The 16,893-nt window shown below is 50.9% G+C and overlaps 5 protein-coding genes and 1 long non-coding RNA gene across 14 annotated transcripts; 3 read left to right on the forward strand and 3 right to left on the reverse strand.

The window, feature by feature from the left end:
- Positions 1-151: 151 nt before the first annotated feature.
- On the reverse strand, positions 152-2,073 carry ift46 (intraflagellar transport 46 homolog (Chlamydomonas)). The gene is given in 7 exon segments (XM_061808675.1): positions 152-335; positions 338-653; positions 775-906; positions 962-1,055; positions 1,148-1,443; positions 1,533-1,634; positions 1,721-2,073. Coding segments are annotated over 6 exon segments (963 nt in total). The 5' UTR covers positions 1,629-1,634; positions 1,721-2,073; the 3' UTR covers positions 152-306.
- A 36-nt stretch (positions 2,074-2,109) lies between these two features.
- Positions 2,110-6,888, forward strand: LOC133494651 (serrate RNA effector molecule homolog). Of its 7 annotated transcripts, none has more exons than XM_061808665.1 (16): positions 2,110-2,450; positions 3,150-3,272; positions 3,418-3,528; positions 3,603-3,761; positions 3,837-3,897; positions 3,975-4,272; positions 4,342-4,880; positions 4,947-5,008; positions 5,083-5,161; positions 5,235-5,399; positions 5,472-5,624; positions 5,693-5,846; positions 5,925-6,037; positions 6,105-6,336; positions 6,424-6,616; positions 6,684-6,888. In XM_061808665.1, the coding sequence occupies exons 2-16, from the start codon at positions 3,154-3,156 to the stop codon at positions 6,757-6,759; spliced, it is 2,514 nt and encodes an 837-aa protein (XP_061664649.1). In that variant the 5' UTR covers positions 2,110-2,450; positions 3,150-3,153; the 3' UTR covers positions 6,760-6,888. The 7 variants fall into 7 exon arrangements, with proteins under 7 accessions (XP_061664649.1, XP_061664648.1, XP_061664651.1 ...); XM_061808664.1 differs by having other exon boundaries at positions 2,111-2,410; XM_061808667.1 differs by lacking the exon at positions 2,110-2,450 and adding an exon at positions 2,457-2,621.
- Positions 6,078-10,946, reverse strand: LOC133494663 (uncharacterized). Its single transcript, XR_009793352.1, has 3 exons — positions 10,811-10,946; positions 10,542-10,639; positions 6,078-6,212 (listed from the first exon to the last, which is right to left on the reverse strand). It is a non-coding gene; the product is annotated as an uncharacterized LOC133494663 (long non-coding RNA).
- On the forward strand, positions 7,373-10,344 carry LOC133494662 (gamma-aminobutyric acid receptor-associated protein). Its single transcript, XM_061808687.1, has 4 exons — positions 7,373-7,621; positions 8,884-8,962; positions 9,611-9,729; positions 9,808-10,344. Exons 1-4 carry the CDS (start codon positions 7,532-7,534, stop codon positions 9,886-9,888), a joined length of 369 nt encoding a protein of 122 aa, XP_061664671.1. The 5' UTR covers positions 7,373-7,531; the 3' UTR covers positions 9,889-10,344.
- gps2 (G protein pathway suppressor 2) lies at positions 10,786-13,683 on the forward strand. Its single transcript, XM_061808674.1, has 11 exons — positions 10,786-10,934; positions 11,559-11,676; positions 11,739-11,848; positions 12,004-12,116; positions 12,180-12,259; positions 12,321-12,400; positions 12,472-12,643; positions 12,741-12,824; positions 13,199-13,275; positions 13,356-13,451; positions 13,545-13,683. Exons 2-11 carry the CDS (start codon positions 11,583-11,585, stop codon positions 13,635-13,637), a joined length of 999 nt encoding a protein of 332 aa, XP_061664658.1. The 5' UTR covers positions 10,786-10,934; positions 11,559-11,582; the 3' UTR covers positions 13,638-13,683.
- LOC133494661 (eukaryotic translation initiation factor 5A-1) lies at positions 13,582-16,851 on the reverse strand. 3 transcript variants are annotated; one of them, XM_061808685.1, is made up of 6 exons: positions 16,582-16,849; positions 15,490-15,662; positions 15,302-15,406; positions 15,089-15,220; positions 14,742-14,815; positions 13,582-13,686 (listed from the first exon to the last, which is right to left on the reverse strand). In XM_061808685.1, exons 2-5 carry the CDS (start codon positions 15,655-15,657, stop codon positions 14,753-14,755), a joined length of 468 nt encoding a protein of 155 aa, XP_061664669.1. In that variant the 5' UTR covers positions 15,658-15,662; positions 16,582-16,849; the 3' UTR covers positions 13,582-13,686; positions 14,742-14,752. The 3 variants fall into 3 exon arrangements, with proteins under 3 accessions (XP_061664669.1, XP_061664670.1, XP_061664668.1); XM_061808686.1 differs by lacking the exon at positions 13,582-13,686 and adding an exon at positions 14,186-14,588 and having other exon boundaries at positions 15,490-15,659; positions 16,582-16,851; XM_061808684.1 differs by lacking the exon at positions 13,582-13,686 and adding an exon at positions 14,186-14,588 and having other exon boundaries at positions 16,582-16,848.
- Between the last annotated feature and the right edge of the window lie 42 nt (positions 16,852-16,893).

Genomic DNA, 16,893 nt, shown 5'->3' on the forward strand with positions numbered 1-16,893 from the left:
TTGTTATTGTGAGTGAGACTGTGCCCCGCGATATGCTGGCGACCAGTTCAGGGTGTACCCTGCCTCCTGCCGGATGAACGCTGGGATTGGCTCCAGCATTCCCGCAGCCCTCGTGAGGATAAGGGGCTCAGAAAGCAGACGGATGGAAATGTAAAAGGAAAAATAAATATACAACACTTTATTTCAATAACTCTCTGCAAGTGTTTCCATCTTCACGTGATCACTTTGAGAGTATTCAGGTGGACCGAGTTTAGCCTGGGTTGTGAGCGGAAGTGAAGTGAAGAACATGCAAACTTGAGGGCGCGGTCACGTGCGCGCAAAGTGCTGCGAGTCCTGAACTCCAGGAAGAGGCTGAAGAGCAGGTGCAGCGCTTGGATGCGGCTGCAGTACACCGGGACGTCCAGCAGGGCGCAGACGATGTCACAGTACTGCGGCAAGCTGCACTGGAGGCGGGCGGGGGGCAGGTGCACGCGGCCCAGTGTCTCCTCCACCTCCGGCGGCCACTCCTGCATGAGGGCGTCAATGTCTGGCATGGCGCGGGCGTACTGCACGCTGGCCGCTGCCTTGGAGCGGTGCAGGGCGCCGATGCTCTCCACCCAGCTGTCCACGGCGCGGGGGTTGGACTGAGGACTGGACACGCTGGTCACCTTCAACTGGGAGACGCACGTCAATCAAAATCGATATCGCGCAAACGGAAGCAGGAAGTTATTGACGGAATATACAGTGGCCTGACAAAGTGTAATCGTCAGAACGGGCACAAGCCCGACACCTGACCTCGCTGGTGGCGTGCTGCTTGGTCTCCTCGGACAACCAGAGGGACAGGAGCGTAGGGTCCGACTGCTTGACGCTGGGCTCATCCAGCACCACGAGGCCCAGCCCGTCGGCTTTTCCGTCCGGCCTCGGCACCTGCGCGGACGATCTTTGACTCGGGCGCCAGAGGAACGGAAAGCGGGGAACCTACCTTGAGGAAGGCATCGATGTCGCCCACAGCCGGAATGAAGTCCGGGATGAAGGGTCTCAGGCTGTGTTTTAGCTTGATGGACTGAGGAGAGTACCTGAGGAAGGACAAACGCACACGGTCAGTCAGTTCAGTCATTGCCATCATTTGTCAGACGTTGTGAGCGTGTCTCAGTGGCTCCAAACTCACCGCACGATGTACTGGAACAACTCTTTGATCTCAGTGCTGACGGGGAGGACGGCGTAGTCAGCCGGGTCGTACGTGCCCTCCGGAGCGTCGCTGGTCTCGTCGTCGTCCTCCGATTCCACCGACTCTTCCTCCTCGTCCTCGTCCTCGTCGTCGTCGTCGTCCTCGTTCGGGCTGACGCCGGGCTGCCTGCCGACCGACCCTTTGCCCCTCGAAGGCTCGAGGTCTTCGTCCATGTCGTCACTGCTGCTGTGGTCAGACATCTGGCCGCGCCCCAGCTTGTTCCTCCCGTCCTCAGCCTAAAAACAAAAACAACAAACGGTCACGGACTCCCGTGACCCTCACCTCGCGCGAGGAATAAGAACGGAGATGGGTGGACCCTCGTCACCTGGCCGCGGACGCTCGCCTCCTCTGCAGAGTCGCTCACTTCCACGCTCTCGTCATACGGTTGGTTCTTCACAAGTCGACGGTCGGCTCGCTCCATGAACGACTACACAAACACAAGTAACGAATGAACTTACTGTTTATTGGAATTATTTTAACACTGGATCCCTTCTATTGTTTTCAATTTCTTACCTGAATATAGCTTAAATAAATAAATGCTTGATTCTCACACACAGCACAGCTTCTGTTCTAACTTGAATTTAACAGGTTAACATAGAGCTAAAGCTAAATTGTAACGTGTATCACTGCATAGCTTACGTGTTAACGTTAGCCACCTAGCACCAGTAAAAAAAAAATGGCCTTCTTGTAAGGCAAAGCCAACGTTGTCCTTAACCGTCGTCTCCTGTCACATAAACATAGAAAACGTGTTTTGTTTTTAATTTTCAAAAATGTAAAAAAAAAAAGTCTAGTTTTCCTCGGGTGCGGCACAAACAGGACAACGCTTGGGTAGCCTAGCAACCGCAGACGCCATGTTTTTCTTCTACTTTTACCGAAGCCGTGTTGGTTCTTCTTCTTCGTCTTCTTCTTCTTCTTCATCATCATCGCCAAACAAAGAAGCTCATGACATACGTGGTCCACTGCCACCGTGTGGCCTGGTGCGTCTGCGAATTAAATTTAAAATTTCTGTCAACGACAAAAAGTGCCAACATCAATTGGAAAGCCACCAACGTTCAAAGTTACACCTTATAAGTTAGTTATTAAAAAAAAAAAAAGTGTACTGTATTTCAATGTGGTTTCTCGGCTCCTCCCGGGCACTAGAGGGCAACTTTGGCCCGGAAAGGGTGTCGTGATTGGTCGTTGTGGCGGCGGGACCGTTTTTGTGTGAGCTGGTCTCCTTGTTTTCGTCCGGCAACGTTTTCAGGTCAATTGTACAACAAAATCAGGAACAAATATATGGAAGGGAAACTCCTCAACGCGAGTTTTTCCCCTTCACACACTCCAAATTCGTAGTCTTAGCGGAACGGGGCTAACTAGCCGGGCTTATGCTATAGGAAGGCTAGCGGAGAGCGAGCGGTAGCTGTTAGCCGCGAGTGTAAAGTTACTATTCCAACAATCTGCTATTCTACACAGCTGATTTTGCTATTCATTTTATGTATTATTTTGCCAGTACAGTAGATAATGAGCAAAAGGCGTCCACGCAAATGAACAAGTTATTTAAGAGACGGCTAGTATGCATTTTTCTTGTGTGAAGTATGTATAGTTCCTCGACTGTAATGTTAACTAGCATCATATGTAAGTGTATTTTGATTAGTGTGTACAAACGTCTTCGTGTATCGCAACTTTTTTTTTTTTTGTGCCAAGGCACATTTTGTAATTGAGGTAAACGTAATGATGATGTTGTATGAATTTGTTCTCAAATGTGTGTCTTCAGTGTGAAGTCCGAGCCTGCAAAGCAGTCATTGTCTTGCATGAATACTCACAGGAGAATACATGGGCTTTGCCATCAAGTGCAAGAGCAATTCATTTTGTCTGTCATTATAGGACACGGGCATATGCGTTGTTATTATAACGAGCAGAAGTCCGTCCCGAGGCGCTCACTACACGTGTTATTTGCGTGCAGACCAATGGGAGACAGTGACGATGAGTTCGACAGGAGGCGGCGCGACAAGTTCCGGAGGGAGCGTAGCGACATGGAGCGATCCCGAGAGCGGGAAGAGAGGCGACGCGACGACTGGCCCGACAGGTGAACGAAAAACAACAAAAGAAGGCCGCAGTTTGTCCTTGAACACTAGTATAATACATGTTCAACAGCAGTACACAGAAGTAAAAAAAGAAATCCCAAGTTCGACTCTAAAGAGGATGGAAAATGTCCATGTGCACACATTCAGGGACTGGGAACGCGGCAGAGAGAGAAGACGGGACTACGACCGCGGCCGCAGGGAGAGGTTTTCGCCGCCGAGACACATGAGCCCTCAGCACAAGCGCATGAGGAGAGACTGGTGAGCGGCGGCGGCCGCGTACGGCTCGCGTCGATCCCCGCGCGCCGCAGCTCAACCTGTTCCGGTTTCGCCAGGGACGACCACCGGGGCGAGCCGTACCGTTTTGAGCAGCCCTTTGGAGGAGGAGGCGGCGGCGGCGGCGGCGCTTTGTTCCCGAGGGTGGGGCCTCAAGGCTGGCCCCCCGACATCCCGCAAGTGCCCATGCATCACGGCGCTCACCCGCTGCAGGGCAGGTGCGAAGGCGTGCGTCCGCCGGCGCACATGCGTGTGCCTGGCGGTGTGATGGATGCACTTTGATCTTCCCTCAGGTTGGCAATGGTGGATCCGGACCTGCCGCCCCCCGGACCCCCGACCATGAGAAGCTTCAAGGTGAGTGAAGCGAGCGGTCGGGGTGTCTGGGAGGAAATGAATAAATCCAGCCTTAAGTTCTTGCGTGCGTTGCACAGGACTTCCTGCTGAACACGGAGGACAGCGTGGACGAGACCGAGGCAGTCAAGCGCTACAATCAGTACAAATTGGACTTCCGGCGCCAGCAGCTGCAGGACTTCTTCGTCCAGCACAAAAACCAGGAGTGGTTCCGCTCCAAGTACCACCCCGACGACATCGCCACCAGGAAGGCGGAGTCCCTGGCCGCGCTCAAACGCCGTCTGGGCGTCTTCCTCTTTCTGTGGGACAACAAGTGGCTGGACGGCGTGGCGCTGGACATGGAGCACGCCACCGCCATCATTAAAGTGCTGGACGCAGGTCGGCCGCGGTCCAGGAGGCGGGAGGCGTTGCGCCCGTTGACCCCTGACCTCGTCTTCTCATCCGCAGCGGTCATCAAGATGGAGGGCGGCACGGACTTGGACCTGAAGGTGCTGGAGCCCGGCAGGGAGCAGGCCGGAGGAGAAGAGTCCGCGGCGGGTCCGAGCAAGGAGCCGGAGAGGACCCGAAGTCAGGTGGGAGTGCCGTGTTGGGTTCTGCTATCTGTTTTTGGGTCACGGAAAGCTCCGCTATACTTGATAAACGGGGGATCTGCTGTCGAAGTAAATGACGACGACTTCACACCTCTGAAGGATGAGGAGAGCAAGCAGAATGGGGAAGATGAGGAGGACGAAGAGGAGGAGGAAGAGGACAAGGAGGAGGAGAAGGAGCGGAAGGAAGAAGAGGAGGAGCCCAAGAAAAGCAGGAAGAGGAAGCGCAGCATGTCGGCTGACAGCGGCGAAGGCTCGGCCTCCGACTCCTCGCGCTCCGACGGCGAGAAGGAAGAGAAGGCGCCCGCGTCGCCGGTGCGGCCTCGGCCGCTGCACCTCACCACCTCGCTTTTCATCAGGAGCGTCCCGCCAGACGCGTCCAAAGAGGAGATCGCCGCAGTGAGTGCAGGTGGGGATCTTCCGCACGCCTCCGGAACGCGCGCTCAAGCCCTCTTGTGTTGGCAGCTGTGTCGCAGGTACTCGGGCTTCCTGCGGGTGGCGCTGTCAGAACCGCAGCCGGAGAGGAGGTGAGTCGAAAGTGCGCGACGGTAAAAAGCGCGACCGGCGACGGCGCGTCACAATACAGACCTGCGTGCGGCAGGTTCTTTCGGCGGTGCTGGCTGACATTTGACCGCGGCGTCAACATCAAGGAGACGTGCTGGAACCTGCAGAATATTCGGGTAAGCGTGGTCCCGCGCCGGCGTCGCCCTCTACCCTCTGCCGCCTTCTCCCGGCACGTCTCCTCTTCTGCAGCTCCGAGACTGCGAGCTTTCCCCGGTGGTCAACCGCGATTTGTGCCGTCGCGTCCGCAGCGTGAACGGGCTGACCCAGCACAAGCCCGTGGCGAGGAACGACGTCCGCCTGGCCGCCCGGCTGGTGCACGCGCTGGACCAGAGGGCGGAGCTGTGGCAGGAACAGGTGCCGCTTCCCGTCACCCCGCCCCCACTTTCTGTTTTGGGTCCGAACCCGCTTGTGAACGCGCCGCCGCAGACGGAGACCAACCCCGTCCTGAAGAATATCACCGATTACCTCATCGAGGAGGTGAGCGCCGAAGAGGAGGAGCTGATGGGCGGCGAGGCCGGCGACGTCAAGGACGCGGTGTCGTCGGACGTCAGCGTGGAGACGGACAAGACCTTGTTGAAGGTGGGACCGGCCGCCGCTGCGCGTGCCGTCTCGGCGCAGCGTTGCAGCCCGTGTTTGTTTGCGTGCAGGTGCTGGACACGCTGCTGCTCTACTTGCGGGTGGTCCACTCCCTGGACTACTACAACTTCTGCCAGTACCCCACCGAAGACCACATGCCTCATCGCTGCGGACTGATACACGTGCGGGGACCCCTGCCCGTGGCCAAGATCACCGCAGCCGAAGGTATGCCAGACAGACAGGCGCGGGCCCCCGTGCTCGAGCCCGCCGTGACCTCCTCCTCCCTTCGCTGTGCTCGGCCAGTGAGCGAACACCTGAAGATGTGCGAGGAGCGTCTGGCTCCCCTGCTGAGTCCGCCCGAAGCGCTGAGTGCGGACGACGCCGTGCGCCTGGGGAAGAAAGACCCGGAACAGGAAGTGAGACTTTTCTTCCGCCGCCGTGGCGTCGTATCGCGGCTCAGCGTCGACGGCGTTCCTTTCGCAGGTGGAGAAGTTCCTGGCGGCCAACACTCAGGAGCTCAGCAAAGACAAGTGGCTGTGCCCTCTGAGCGGCAAGAAGTTCAAGGCTCCGGAGTTTGTGCGCAAACACATCCTGAACAAACACAGCGAGAAGGTGGACGCCGTCAGACAGGAAGTGGACTACTTCAACAACTACCTGATGGACGCCAAGAGGCCGGTGTTGCCCGAGAACAAGCCCCCACCTCCGCCGGCGCAAGGTAAGCTCGAAAAAGGGAACCGCATCTCGAGGGAAGGGCGACCGACGCTAAGGCTCGGCTTCGGCCTTCCATCCCTCCCTCTTCTAGCTCCCCCCGCCAGCTTTCCCGCACAGTCGCCTCAACCGCAAAGCCTTCTGGGATACCCGCCCGGCATCAGGCCCCTGCTGCCCGCCTTCCCCGGAGCTCCTCATTTCCCCGCCAACCAGTTCGGGGCCGGCCGCGGTCACTACGACAGCTTCCGGGGCAACTTGGGCTTCCCGGCCAAACAGCCGAACAACAGGTGAAGAGAGCCGAGCGCGGTCGGCCGGCCGTGCGCCGCGTTTAATTCCGCGTTTGCGTGCGTGCAGGGGGATGCGAGGAGACCCCCGCTCCATCATCGAGTACAGAGACCTGGACGCTCCGGATGACCTGGACTTCTTTTAAACCAACCGGCGACTTTCTTCCCCACGACTCCCTCTCTGCTTTTGTGCGTGCGCGTGTGTGTTCCTTCCTGCTGGACCAAGATTACTTTTTCAAAAGTCACGATGTCATATTAAAGAAAAACAAAAGGCACGCCTTCCTCTTTGAATTGCGTGAATTTGTCCTTCCGTCCCGGGAGTTAAATCCAACCAAAATGAAGACCGTCCCGAAGTCTTCTCGTCTACGGATTACTTTGAACATTATCCTTAAAAAAAAAAAAAAAAATCATTGGAATCAAGCCATCCTAATTGGAGACTTTGATATTATTATTATTATTATTATTAGAGTATTTTTGAAAGCGGGTCTTTACTGCTTCCCGTTGGAAGCGGAAGTGGGCCCGACCGCTTGTGTCATATGACAAGGGCAGCGGCCGGTTCACTACTCTGTTCCATTGTGGTCAGGCGCGGCGGCCGATCAAAATAAAATAGTGCCCCCGCAAATAACATCCATCCATACATACTCATAGTGGACTATAAAATATGACGCCTTTTAGGAAAGGAACTGTTACTGTAATCATGCGACCTAATTGCCATCATACGTCGATGTTGTTTATACGTGGTTGTGGCGCTCTTGCGTCACGTTGTTATTGTATATCCCTCCGCGCGCCCGAGCTAGCCACTTTAGCATCGTTTGTTGTTGTCGCGGTTGGTTTGTCAGCAATTTTCCTTTTTTTGGGCCCTTCCCGATACCCGGAACGAGCGAGCGACCGACTCGGCGTCCGTCTTCTCTCGTAACGATGAAGTTCCAGTACAAAGAAGAGCACCCCTTCGAGAAAAGGCGGTCCGAAGGCGAGAAGATTCGCAAGAAGTATCCGGATCGGGTCCCCGTAAGTGCTGTGCTAGCGTGAGCGGCTAACCGCTAGCTCGGCCCGACGTCTGCGTGCATTTCTACAAATGCCGCTGAAAATGCAGTCAAATGTCGGCTTCGGTTAGCAGCGACCGGTCAAGCGAGCTTTCCGTTCCACGTCGCAGTCACGGATTAAAAAAAAAAAAAAAAAAAAGGCTTCCTGCTCCCTAAAATCGGATTCCAAATTCCAATTGGGTTGCTCGATTGATGAAGTTAGCTCACCTAATGATTGCTCACTTGCTTTGTTGGAAATGTTCCAAACAAAAACATGTCAACCATTACAGAGAAACCAAATCCATATTTTACTATTCCAGTGGAAGGTTTACGCTCCAATATTTTAAAGAAAAAAAAATGTGGCTTATTTTATGACATACCTTTTATAAAAAAAACTATTTAATACGACAACAATATTTTTGAAAACTTCCATTTTAAAAACACATCTGCTCATAAATAAATGTTTTGTAAATTCTAAACGAAAACCATATTTTATCATGTAAAGAAATTTGAGACACTTGCATGTTTTTCAACTAAAATTGGTTCATTCTAAATCTGAATTCGATACATTTTTTTTCCCCAAACAGACTATACCCATGGCCATTTGAAAATTTCTTACTTGAGAATTGTACAAGGTACATTTCAAGATAACATTTTTATTTATATTATTTATTCACATTGTATATTATTTTGAAAACCTTATATTTTATCAACTACAAAGGGATATCCTGAATAAAATTTAAAAATATTTTACATCCACTTTCCAAAAAAAACAATTTGCTAATAAACAGCTGGTTATATTACATACACTAACATATTTGAAGACATTTATTTTATGTGATATAATAGCATTAAATCTCCATTATTCAATTTAAAAAATATTGTTTGCCCACCCATGATGTACAGCAGGGAGGGGTCATGACACATTTGCGGAAAATTTCAGTATTCATTTTACCTCCATAAAATATATTTATATTTTTTGTATATGACATGACGGGTATTTTTTTAAAAATGTCATTAACGTAAGCAAGTCACATTGAAAATTTAAAGCGCAATCATTTGTGGCTTCTTAAATGGTCCTCGCGGGCTTCCGTAGGCCCTCAGGCACTGCGTTGGTGACCCCTGATGTGCATTTTAATTTGATTACATATCAATCCCCCCCCCTCCCCTGTATTATAAAGAAGAATTATGTTTATTTTTTTTTTTTCTTTCCCCCAATTCATATTTCTAAACGTATGTATTTTCCAGGTTATTGTGGAGAAAGCTCCCAAAGCCAGAATAGGCGATCTGGACAAGAAGAAGTATCTCGTCCCGTCCGACCTGACAGGTGAGCAAACATTTGCTTGTACACGTTGGGAACAAAATGGCCTCGATCATATTTCTGTTATTATCATTTGATAGTGGTGATTTTATGACATGCACGATTTATTGGTGTAAAAGAATACTCAATTAAACACGGGTGAATTAAAATTTGATTTTTTTTTAGGAGATCATTCAATCGGTTACTTTTATTTTTGTATTAATACAGTCAAAGTATTTTAAATTTAAAATTTGAGAAAGTGATATGAGCTTACATCTTTTGATTAAATATTTGAGGGGGGAACAAATGCGTAAATGTAAAAGCTGCCAATATATGTAAAGAGTTATTAGGGGAAAATGAAATGTTAAATTTCAAAGTATATTTAGGGATGCAGTGGGCTTTTTATTGTGATTAAAGGACATTTTTCCTGTTTTTACTTTAGAGGGTGAGGATGTATTGTCACATTTTCAATTAAAAGAGCGTTTCAGAAAGAAAAATGATTTTTTTTGTGATGATATGTTAATCTGTTATAGTATTGAGATCCCCCCCCCCCCCCCCGCCCCGTAAAAGTAATTTTGTACTGCCGTTTTGTTTTTAAAAATGATGTGACAAAACATTAGGGCGTGTATAATGGAGCCCTTTTTTTTTTTTTTTTTTTTTTTTCCCGATTTCCAGTGGGCCAGTTTTATTTCCTGATCCGAAAACGAATCCACTTGCGAGCGGAGGACGCGCTCTTCTTCTTCGTAAACAACGTCATTCCACCCACCTCGGCCACCATGGGACTGCTGTACCAGGTGAGGTCGTCGCCCCGCCCCGCGCCGTCCCGCCGCGGCGCCGTTGACGTTGGTGTCTCCTTCTGTCCGATACGCCAGGAGCACCACGAAGAGGATTTTTTCCTCTACATCGCCTACAGCGACGAGAGCGTGTACGGGAGCGGCCGAAGGCAAATGTGATCTCTGCGCCGCCCCTTCCCCCCCCCACCCCGCGACGCATACTACGTACATCCATGGGGAATATTTAATCTAGCTCAGCAGCTCGGAGTTTACAGAGCAAAAAGCGTCGGATGCACTTTCACCCGTCCCGATCCCCATCAGTGTCATCATGTATCTATCGGCCTCCATTTCTTATTTCCCCAACTGCTACGGAACTGTTTGATTGACTATGATTATTGTGGTTATTAATTTGAGATGGGTTCATTTACCGTATTGTGAAGCTGAGTGCAATTTTTTTTTTTTTTTTTCCTTTTTTTTTTTTTTTAAAGAACTCTATAGAGCTGCATTCCTGGCGCTTTCTCTCCACTCGTGACCATAAAATGATAATAATTTGATGAAAAAGCTACCGGTGTCGCTTGTCTTCAATTCTAAGATTGAATTCTCATTACGGAATAAAATTTGAAAGAAATGAATCTGCGCATGTATATACATTTGTCATATTTTCAAACAAAATGAAAGCAACTGGATTATGGAAGTAGACAAGTGCCACCGACTGGGATTTGGATTTGAAAAGTTAAATTCAATAATTCACTTGTCTACAATTTCACAATTCGCTGTTAAAATTCGGTTTCGTTTGTAAAAATTCACTTCCGGTATGAAGAAAACGGGCTTACCTTAGGATTTCCGAACCGACAGCCAGCCAATCCGGTTCCGCTTTCTTCGTCCCGTGACATCTCTGGCGGTCCAATCCCGGTGCCACGTCACACCGAAACTGAATTTTCACAACAAAACAGAATTTTAACTACGAAGTTGAATTTTTCATTTCAGATTCAAATCCACGTAACATTTCAATTTCATTTTAATGCCAAATTCAACGAGGCGAGACAACTATGGAACTCGGGTTCTCGCGAGGGTACCCGTTGCGTGAAGAAAACGTCATTACCCAGAATTCCTCCGCACCGCTCCGCGCAGAGTTCGTGGCGAGATGCGAGATCGGGTGTCCTCTTGTCCAAAAGAGTTCGCAGTTTTACTGACTTCACGCTAAAAGGAGACACGCGACATCAAAAGTAAGCATTGTGGACTCACTTTGTTTTTTTTTTTTTTATATTTACAATCTCCGCGCCGGCCAAACGACGCTGCTAGCTTGACACGTACGTGAAGCTAACTGCTTCCATTTTGTCGCTTTTCGGAACGTAAAGCAAACGTTGCGCACTTGCTTGGTGAAATTTCCCTCACTATTATGCATTTATACCTTATTGTCAATATACATTTGCAGTCGCACTCTCCGTTATTATTGCTGACTCGTCTTAAGCGGCTGCCTGTTGTGACGTATCATAGACAACATTCGCGTTCGTGGTGGTGTGTTACAAAAATATTTATGATTAATATGTATGCAGAAAAGTAGTACATTTTGTATATTGTAAAAAAAAAAAAAAAAACAAATCTGTATATATCAGTGAAACATTCATGGGGAAAATACTATTGAACGGGAGTTATTTGAGGGAACCAAATCGTATTTTTTTTCTGTTAAGGAAAACTTAATACAATAGTAATATTTCAATAAAAGAGGAAATTAAAATCAATTGAGTTTCAGAGCTGAGGTAAGATGCCACTGTCTACATTTTTTTCTGATGAAATCTTCTGTTCTTCTAATACGGAAAAGTATAGTAACTAGTGATTTTGATTTGGAGCTGGCCCCTCCGCTGCCCGTCACCATGCCCGCACTGCTGGAGAGACCCAAGCTGTCCAACGCGATGGCCCGAGCGCTCCACAAGCACATCATGAGGGAGCGAGAGCGCAAGAGACAAGGTGAGACCGGGTCCCGGCCCTGGCGCCCCACCCCCAACGCATTTTCTTGCCGTTTCCTCCAGAGGAGGAGGAGGTGGACAAGATGATGGAGCAGAAGATGAAGGAGGAGGAGGAGAGGAAGAGGACCAAAGAGATCGAGGAGCGCATGTCCTTGGAGGAAACCAAGGAACAGGTTTGGAGCACCGGGACCCGCCCAAATTCCAATTCGCGACGACGATTAAGTCGAATCGCTACAATGAGAGTGTCCGAGTCTATTTTGGAGAATGAAATAATTCTCATTTTCACCAACAACGCAACCGTGAAGGAATCTTTTCAACACTCGCTCAGGTGATGAAGATGGGTGAAAAGCTTCAAGGGCTCCAAGAGGAGAAGCATCAGCTCTTCTTGCAACTCAAGAAAGTTCTCCACGAGGAGGAGAAAAGACGGCGGAAGGAGCAGAGGTGAGCACCCGTCCGTCCGTCTCCCCCACGTGCCCTCCCTCCGCTCACCCGCCGTCCTTTCAGCGACATCACCACCCTGACGTCCGCCGGCTACCAGGCCAGTCTTCCCATGCACACGGGCCAGCACCTCTTGAGCATTCAGGGTGAGTCGCCGCCGCGGAAGGTTCGCCGCAAAAAAACCTCAACGATGACGCCGGAACGCAGGCAGCCCCGTCGCTCACAACCGACCCGGCCCCCTCCTCGGAGATCGCAGCAAGCAGCTTTTCCAGAGCGCCGTCCTTCCCGTGAGCGGCCGCCGGCGTCTTCCGGGCCCCTCGGCCCACCTTTTCAATCCGGGCGTCCTCTCTGCGATCAGACGCGCCACTACCAGACGCCGGCGTTCACTTCGGCTGCGGCGGAGCACGGCCAGTTCGGCGGGGCGCAGGCGGTCCACGAGTCCTACGGGGTGGCCCAGGCCCAGCATCCCGCCACCTACGCCGCCGGACCGTCGGTTCCCGTCAGCTTCGCCGGCGGCTCTCAGATCCGAGGTACGGCCGTTATCGGGTCCGGTGCCGGAAGAGGGTTTCTGGAGCTGTGTGTGTATTCTTTGCCCCCCCCCCCCTTTTTTTTTTTTTTTTTTTTTAGGAGCGTCTGCCTTCCAGGCCATGCAGTACCTGCCCCACCAGCAGCCCGCCTACCCGGTCCACAGTCACTTCACCTCCCAGCCTGGTCAGTTCCTCCTCCTGTCGCTGTGCGCCGAATAGCACACAAAAGCATCCACTTTTTTTTTTTTTTTTTTTTTGAAACACACATTTTCCTAAAAATGCTCATTTTATATATAATTAAAATGGCATTAACCACCTCCGGAAAATTTGACAATTGGCTTCAAATTTTAAGTAGTTTAAAAAAAAAAAAAAATCTAATTTCCTTGATTGGTGGTTTAATAAATGCAAAACGTGTCGTAGTTTTAGGTCATTTGTTAAGTCATTATTAAAGAAAATGATACATTTTTCAAAACAGGCTTAAGTCCCCCCCCCATCCCCTTCAAGATAATTAAATCGGTAAGACTCATACGGACACTATTTACCGTCTTGTTGTCTCAGGGTACATCCCGGGTGCCGGAATCCCCCTCCAGAAGCAGCTGGAGCACGCAAATCAGCAGTCGGGCTTCACCGACGCGGTACGTCCCCGTTCCGCGCGCACGTCAGCGGCGGTCTGGCCCGGCCCGGCCCAAACGTCCCTTTGCGCTTGTCCCCGCAGGGCGCCCTGAGGCCGATGCACCCGCCCGCCATCCATCCCTCGGCTCAAGGATTGCTCCCGGCGCCGTCCATGGCCGTCCAGATCCCGGGAGCAAAGGTGAATTGCCGGCAGCCGCGCCCTCCGCTGGGATGACCGGAGAAAACTGTACGCTGCAGCCACGCCCTTTTTCTTCTTCTTCTCGTCACCCAGGCTGCATTCCAGAGCTCGCCGCAGGCGGCGCCGCGCCACGGTTTCCTGCCCCACAGCCAGAGCGGCCAGAGGTTTTACCACCACGGCAAGTGAGGCCAGATTGGAACTTCCGCCTCTCGTTTGAGTTCGCCTGTCATTTCTCCTGGGGGACGACAGTTGGATCCTTTTTTTTTTTTTTTTTTTTACCCCCGCCCCTCCATATGTGTATGGATAGTATATATTCATGTTATGACATTCATTTGAAATCTTTTACTGTCTGTTGCTAAATAAAATGTGTAAGTTCATGAGTATTTGTATTTTTCATTGAGTAACCGTAAAGAAAACATTTTTTTTTTTTAATAGGATTGTATTGACCTTATTTATTTTTGATGTTGAAATGTTTTTCAATATTTTTTTCATGATTGATAACCATCCCTATAAAAGTCTGTGGGGTACATATCCTTTTTTTTTTTGTTGTTGTTATAACATTGTAATTCACAATAGATGCTTTGGTTGTTTATTTTCTTCCTCACATAAAATTTCCTTAACTACGGGTCCAATTCTGGATGAGTCTGAAACCCGGTTTGTATTTTTTTTTATTTTTATTTTTAAGTTTTCACCATCAAATAATTGGAATCAAGATTCAATTACAACAAAAGGACTTGACGGTTACTTCTGTTTTAATTGGAATTCCCTGCGATGAATGTTCGGGAAAATAAACAAGGAGAGATGCTCAAATGAGGAAAATCTAGTGTACTGCAAGCCTTCATCATTTTTGCAATGAAGCCCTTTTATAAAACGGGGAAAAATAAAAACAAAAAAAAAAAAGAGCATTAACGCCGCTTTTACTCCTGCCTTCCCTGAACACTTTTTTTTGTGTGTATATTTCCAATTGCTCTGAGGACATTTAACCCCCCTGGATGCTCATAATATACAATAATCATAATAATAAACAGTATAAAGCTGTGCTCTAAAGTATACAGAGGGAGGGTATGAAAAAGAACAAAAAAAAGGAGGAAGGATAACAATAGACCCCCCCCCACCACCACCAAGTTCCGACAGCTCCTGTAACACAGTGACGAGAGGAACAAGCGGAAGTAAGGATGCATCAAAAGCAGAAGATTTTTGTTTCCCCAGAGTGCCAATAAAAAAAAAAAAAAAAACAATGATGAAATGCAAAACGGCGCCAACGTGCACGCGTGCCGCATATTTACTGACCTTGCTGCCGCTTATTTCCCCAAAGCTTTGATGCCAATGGCGGCTTCCTCGTCCATCGCGTTGAGAACGGTCACCTGCGAGGACAAAGTTGGAGAAAAACATTGGATTTTTCTCACAATCACGCCCAAAGCGCGGCCGGCTCTACTTCGAGGACGGTCTCCCCCGCCCCAGGCCAACCGTGACGGTTCCGTTTCGTAAACGAACACCCTCGCTTCTAATAGACGCCGGAGTAACTGTCAGAAGCGTCTGACTTCCAACTCGGCGCCTGGTTTTGCTCCGCAGGCCTCGTTCAAAGAAACGCCTCCCGCCGGTACTGCAAGTGCAAGTTGGCGGGACTCGACACTGACCAGGATTTCTTCCCCGGCTTCGTTTTTGCTCTCGATCTCTTTGCCCAGGTCGCCCTCCGGGATCTTCAGGTCCTCTCTCACCTCCCCGCTGTCCTGGAGCAGGGACAGGTAGCCATCTTGGATCCCGATCAGCTGGGGAAAGAAGAGGAGGTGGAAACGGTGCAAAAAAAAAAAAAAAAAAAAAATTGGGGCGGCGCGTCTGCCAACTCTCACCTGGTAGTCGACCCTCTTGATGTTGGGGACGTCCATGTTGTGGGTGGAAGGGCAGATGTCTTCATACTTCTTCCCGGAGAAGATGTCGATGCCAACCAGGTGGACCTGCGGAAGGGAGCGAGCCAAACTCGGGTTAGGGTCGCAATCCCAAAGGCCGGCTCGCGGGTTCGGGGGGCGGCGGCGCCGACCTTGGCGTGGCCGTGCTTGCCCGTCTTGGAGGTGGACATCTCCATAATCTTGCAGGGGCGGCCTTTGAGCACGACGTGGCCGTTCTTGCGCAGGGCCGAGCACTGCATGGGGTAGGTGGCTGACGCTCCGGCATCGCCCGTCTGGAAGTCCAGCTCTGCGTCTGCCATGTCTGCTGTGGGAGGGCGGCGGTGGTGGTGGTGGTGGTGGGGGGGGGGACACACACACACACTGCGTTTGAAAAGTTGGGAGCGCTGCCGAAATGCCTCAGCTCCTCGAAAATAAACGCCTGATGTGGAATAAATGCCGGGGACTCTGGAGTTGACACAAAGTCAATAGAGGAGCTGGCAACACGCCCAAACATTCTTCTACATCGAATAGATGCCGCCCCCCCCCCCCATTGTCAGATAAAATAGCGACGTGACTCTGTCTTTTCTCTTTTGCTCTCTCAGATACTTGGAATTGAGTTACTCGACTCTTGGGGTGAAGAAAAAAAATAACAACAACAACAACAGGCCAAAAATGTTGCCTGGGACCTCCGTCTTGATTTCTCTTCCAAGTGCCGCTACCCGAGGCCTACTCGGTGCGGCGCCACGGCGGCCGGCGGCCGCATCATCGCCGCCCCCCCCCCCCCGACCACGTCACAATCGCGCAGTTCAGCCCGGCCCGGCCCAGCCCAGCCCAGCCCACGCAGAGCTCTGCCACTGGAAGCAGGCAGCCCTCCTTCCTCGTCGTCGGCCCGCTAGCCCGTTAGCTCCAAGCGTCATGACTAAGCCATGACTTGCAGGCTCACTCGCCGCCGCGCTTCTGCTGGCCGTCGCACTCCGACCCAAACCCAAAAGAGCCGCGCGCGGTCGCGTGTCGTCGCGTCGGCTTCTCGTGTGACATTCGAGGTGCAAAAGGTTCGGCGAATTAGCTTCAATAAAAACGTGCAGGTGTCTGGACGCTTGGGCTGAGGAGCCCAAATGCGACGGCTATCAACGCGTCCCCCCCCCCCCCCACCCCCGCGCCCGCGCCCGCGCCCGCCCCGCTAATACTCAGACCGTTATTTGGTGTCAAATGCTATGTGGACTTTGTTTTGGTGCGCAACTGACCCTTTTCGGACAAAGCGGATCCTCGGTGGCGTCAGTAGGGTTCAGCTCTCCCCGGTGTCGTGGCCTCGTCGTCCACTCGCTCTCCTTCGTCTATGGCGTCGTTATTCGTTTTTCATTTCAGTCCCGACTGGCTTTGTTGTTGCTCCTGCTGCTGCTGCTGCTGCTGCTCCTGTTGACGAGCGCGCTACTGCGTCTTTAGCCAGCCTGACCTCAACCGTCAAAAGTCCGACGCCGGACCGGAGTGAACACGCCCGCCCAACGGTCCCGTTATTTGGCTGTAGCGTCACAGGCCCCGGTGCGCCCCCCTCCCCC

The sequence above is a fragment of the Syngnathoides biaculeatus genome, chromosome 21, assembly GCF_019802595.1.
Source record: "Syngnathoides biaculeatus isolate LvHL_M chromosome 21, ASM1980259v1, whole genome shotgun sequence".
Taxonomy (NCBI): domain Eukaryota; kingdom Metazoa; phylum Chordata; class Actinopteri; order Syngnathiformes; family Syngnathidae; genus Syngnathoides; species Syngnathoides biaculeatus.

What these genes read in the sequence shown, in the direction of transcription:
- LOC133494661 (XM_061808685.1), bottom strand. Translation starts at nt 15,657, where the DNA reads ATGGCAGACGCAGAGCTGGACTTCCAGACGGGCGATGCCGGAGCGTCA. An exon ending in TCAAGAGGGTCGACTACCAG is followed by an intron (nt 15,221 to 15,301) that starts GTGAGAGTTGGC and finishes TTCTTTCCCCAG; the next exon opens with CTGATCGGGATCCAAGATGG. An exon ending in AAGCCGGGGAAGAAATCCTG is followed by an intron (nt 14,816 to 15,088) that starts GTCAGTGTCGAG and finishes TTGTCCTCGCAG; the next exon opens with GTGACCGTTCTCAACGCGAT.
- gps2 (XM_061808674.1), top strand. Translation starts at nt 11,583, where the DNA reads ATGCCCGCACTGCTGGAGAGACCCAAGCTGTCCAACGCGATGGCCCGA. An exon ending in GCGAGAGCGCAAGAGACAAG is followed by an intron (nt 11,677 to 11,738) that starts GTGAGACCGGGT and finishes CGTTTCCTCCAG; the next exon opens with AGGAGGAGGAGGTGGACAAG. An exon ending in TCCAGAGCGCCGTCCTTCCC is followed by an intron (nt 12,401 to 12,471) that starts GTGAGCGGCCGC and finishes CTCTGCGATCAG; the next exon opens with ACGCGCCACTACCAGACGCC.
- LOC133494662 (XM_061808687.1), top strand. Translation starts at nt 7,532, where the DNA reads ATGAAGTTCCAGTACAAAGAAGAGCACCCCTTCGAGAAAAGGCGGTCC. An exon ending in AGTATCCGGATCGGGTCCCC is followed by an intron (nt 7,622 to 8,883) that starts GTAAGTGCTGTG and finishes TGTATTTTCCAG; the next exon opens with GTTATTGTGGAGAAAGCTCC. An exon ending in CCATGGGACTGCTGTACCAG is followed by an intron (nt 9,730 to 9,807) that starts GTGAGGTCGTCG and finishes CCGATACGCCAG; the next exon opens with GAGCACCACGAAGAGGATTT.
- LOC133494651 (XM_061808662.1), top strand. Translation starts at nt 2,680, where the DNA reads ATGTATTATTTTGCCAGTACAGTAGATAATGAGCAAAAGGCGTCCACG. An exon ending in CATTAAAGTGCTGGACGCAG is followed by an intron (nt 4,273 to 4,341) that starts GTCGGCCGCGGT and finishes TCTCATCCGCAG; the next exon opens with CGGTCATCAAGATGGAGGGC. An exon ending in GGAACCTGCAGAATATTCGG is followed by an intron (nt 5,162 to 5,234) that starts GTAAGCGTGGTC and finishes CCTCTTCTGCAG; the next exon opens with CTCCGAGACTGCGAGCTTTC.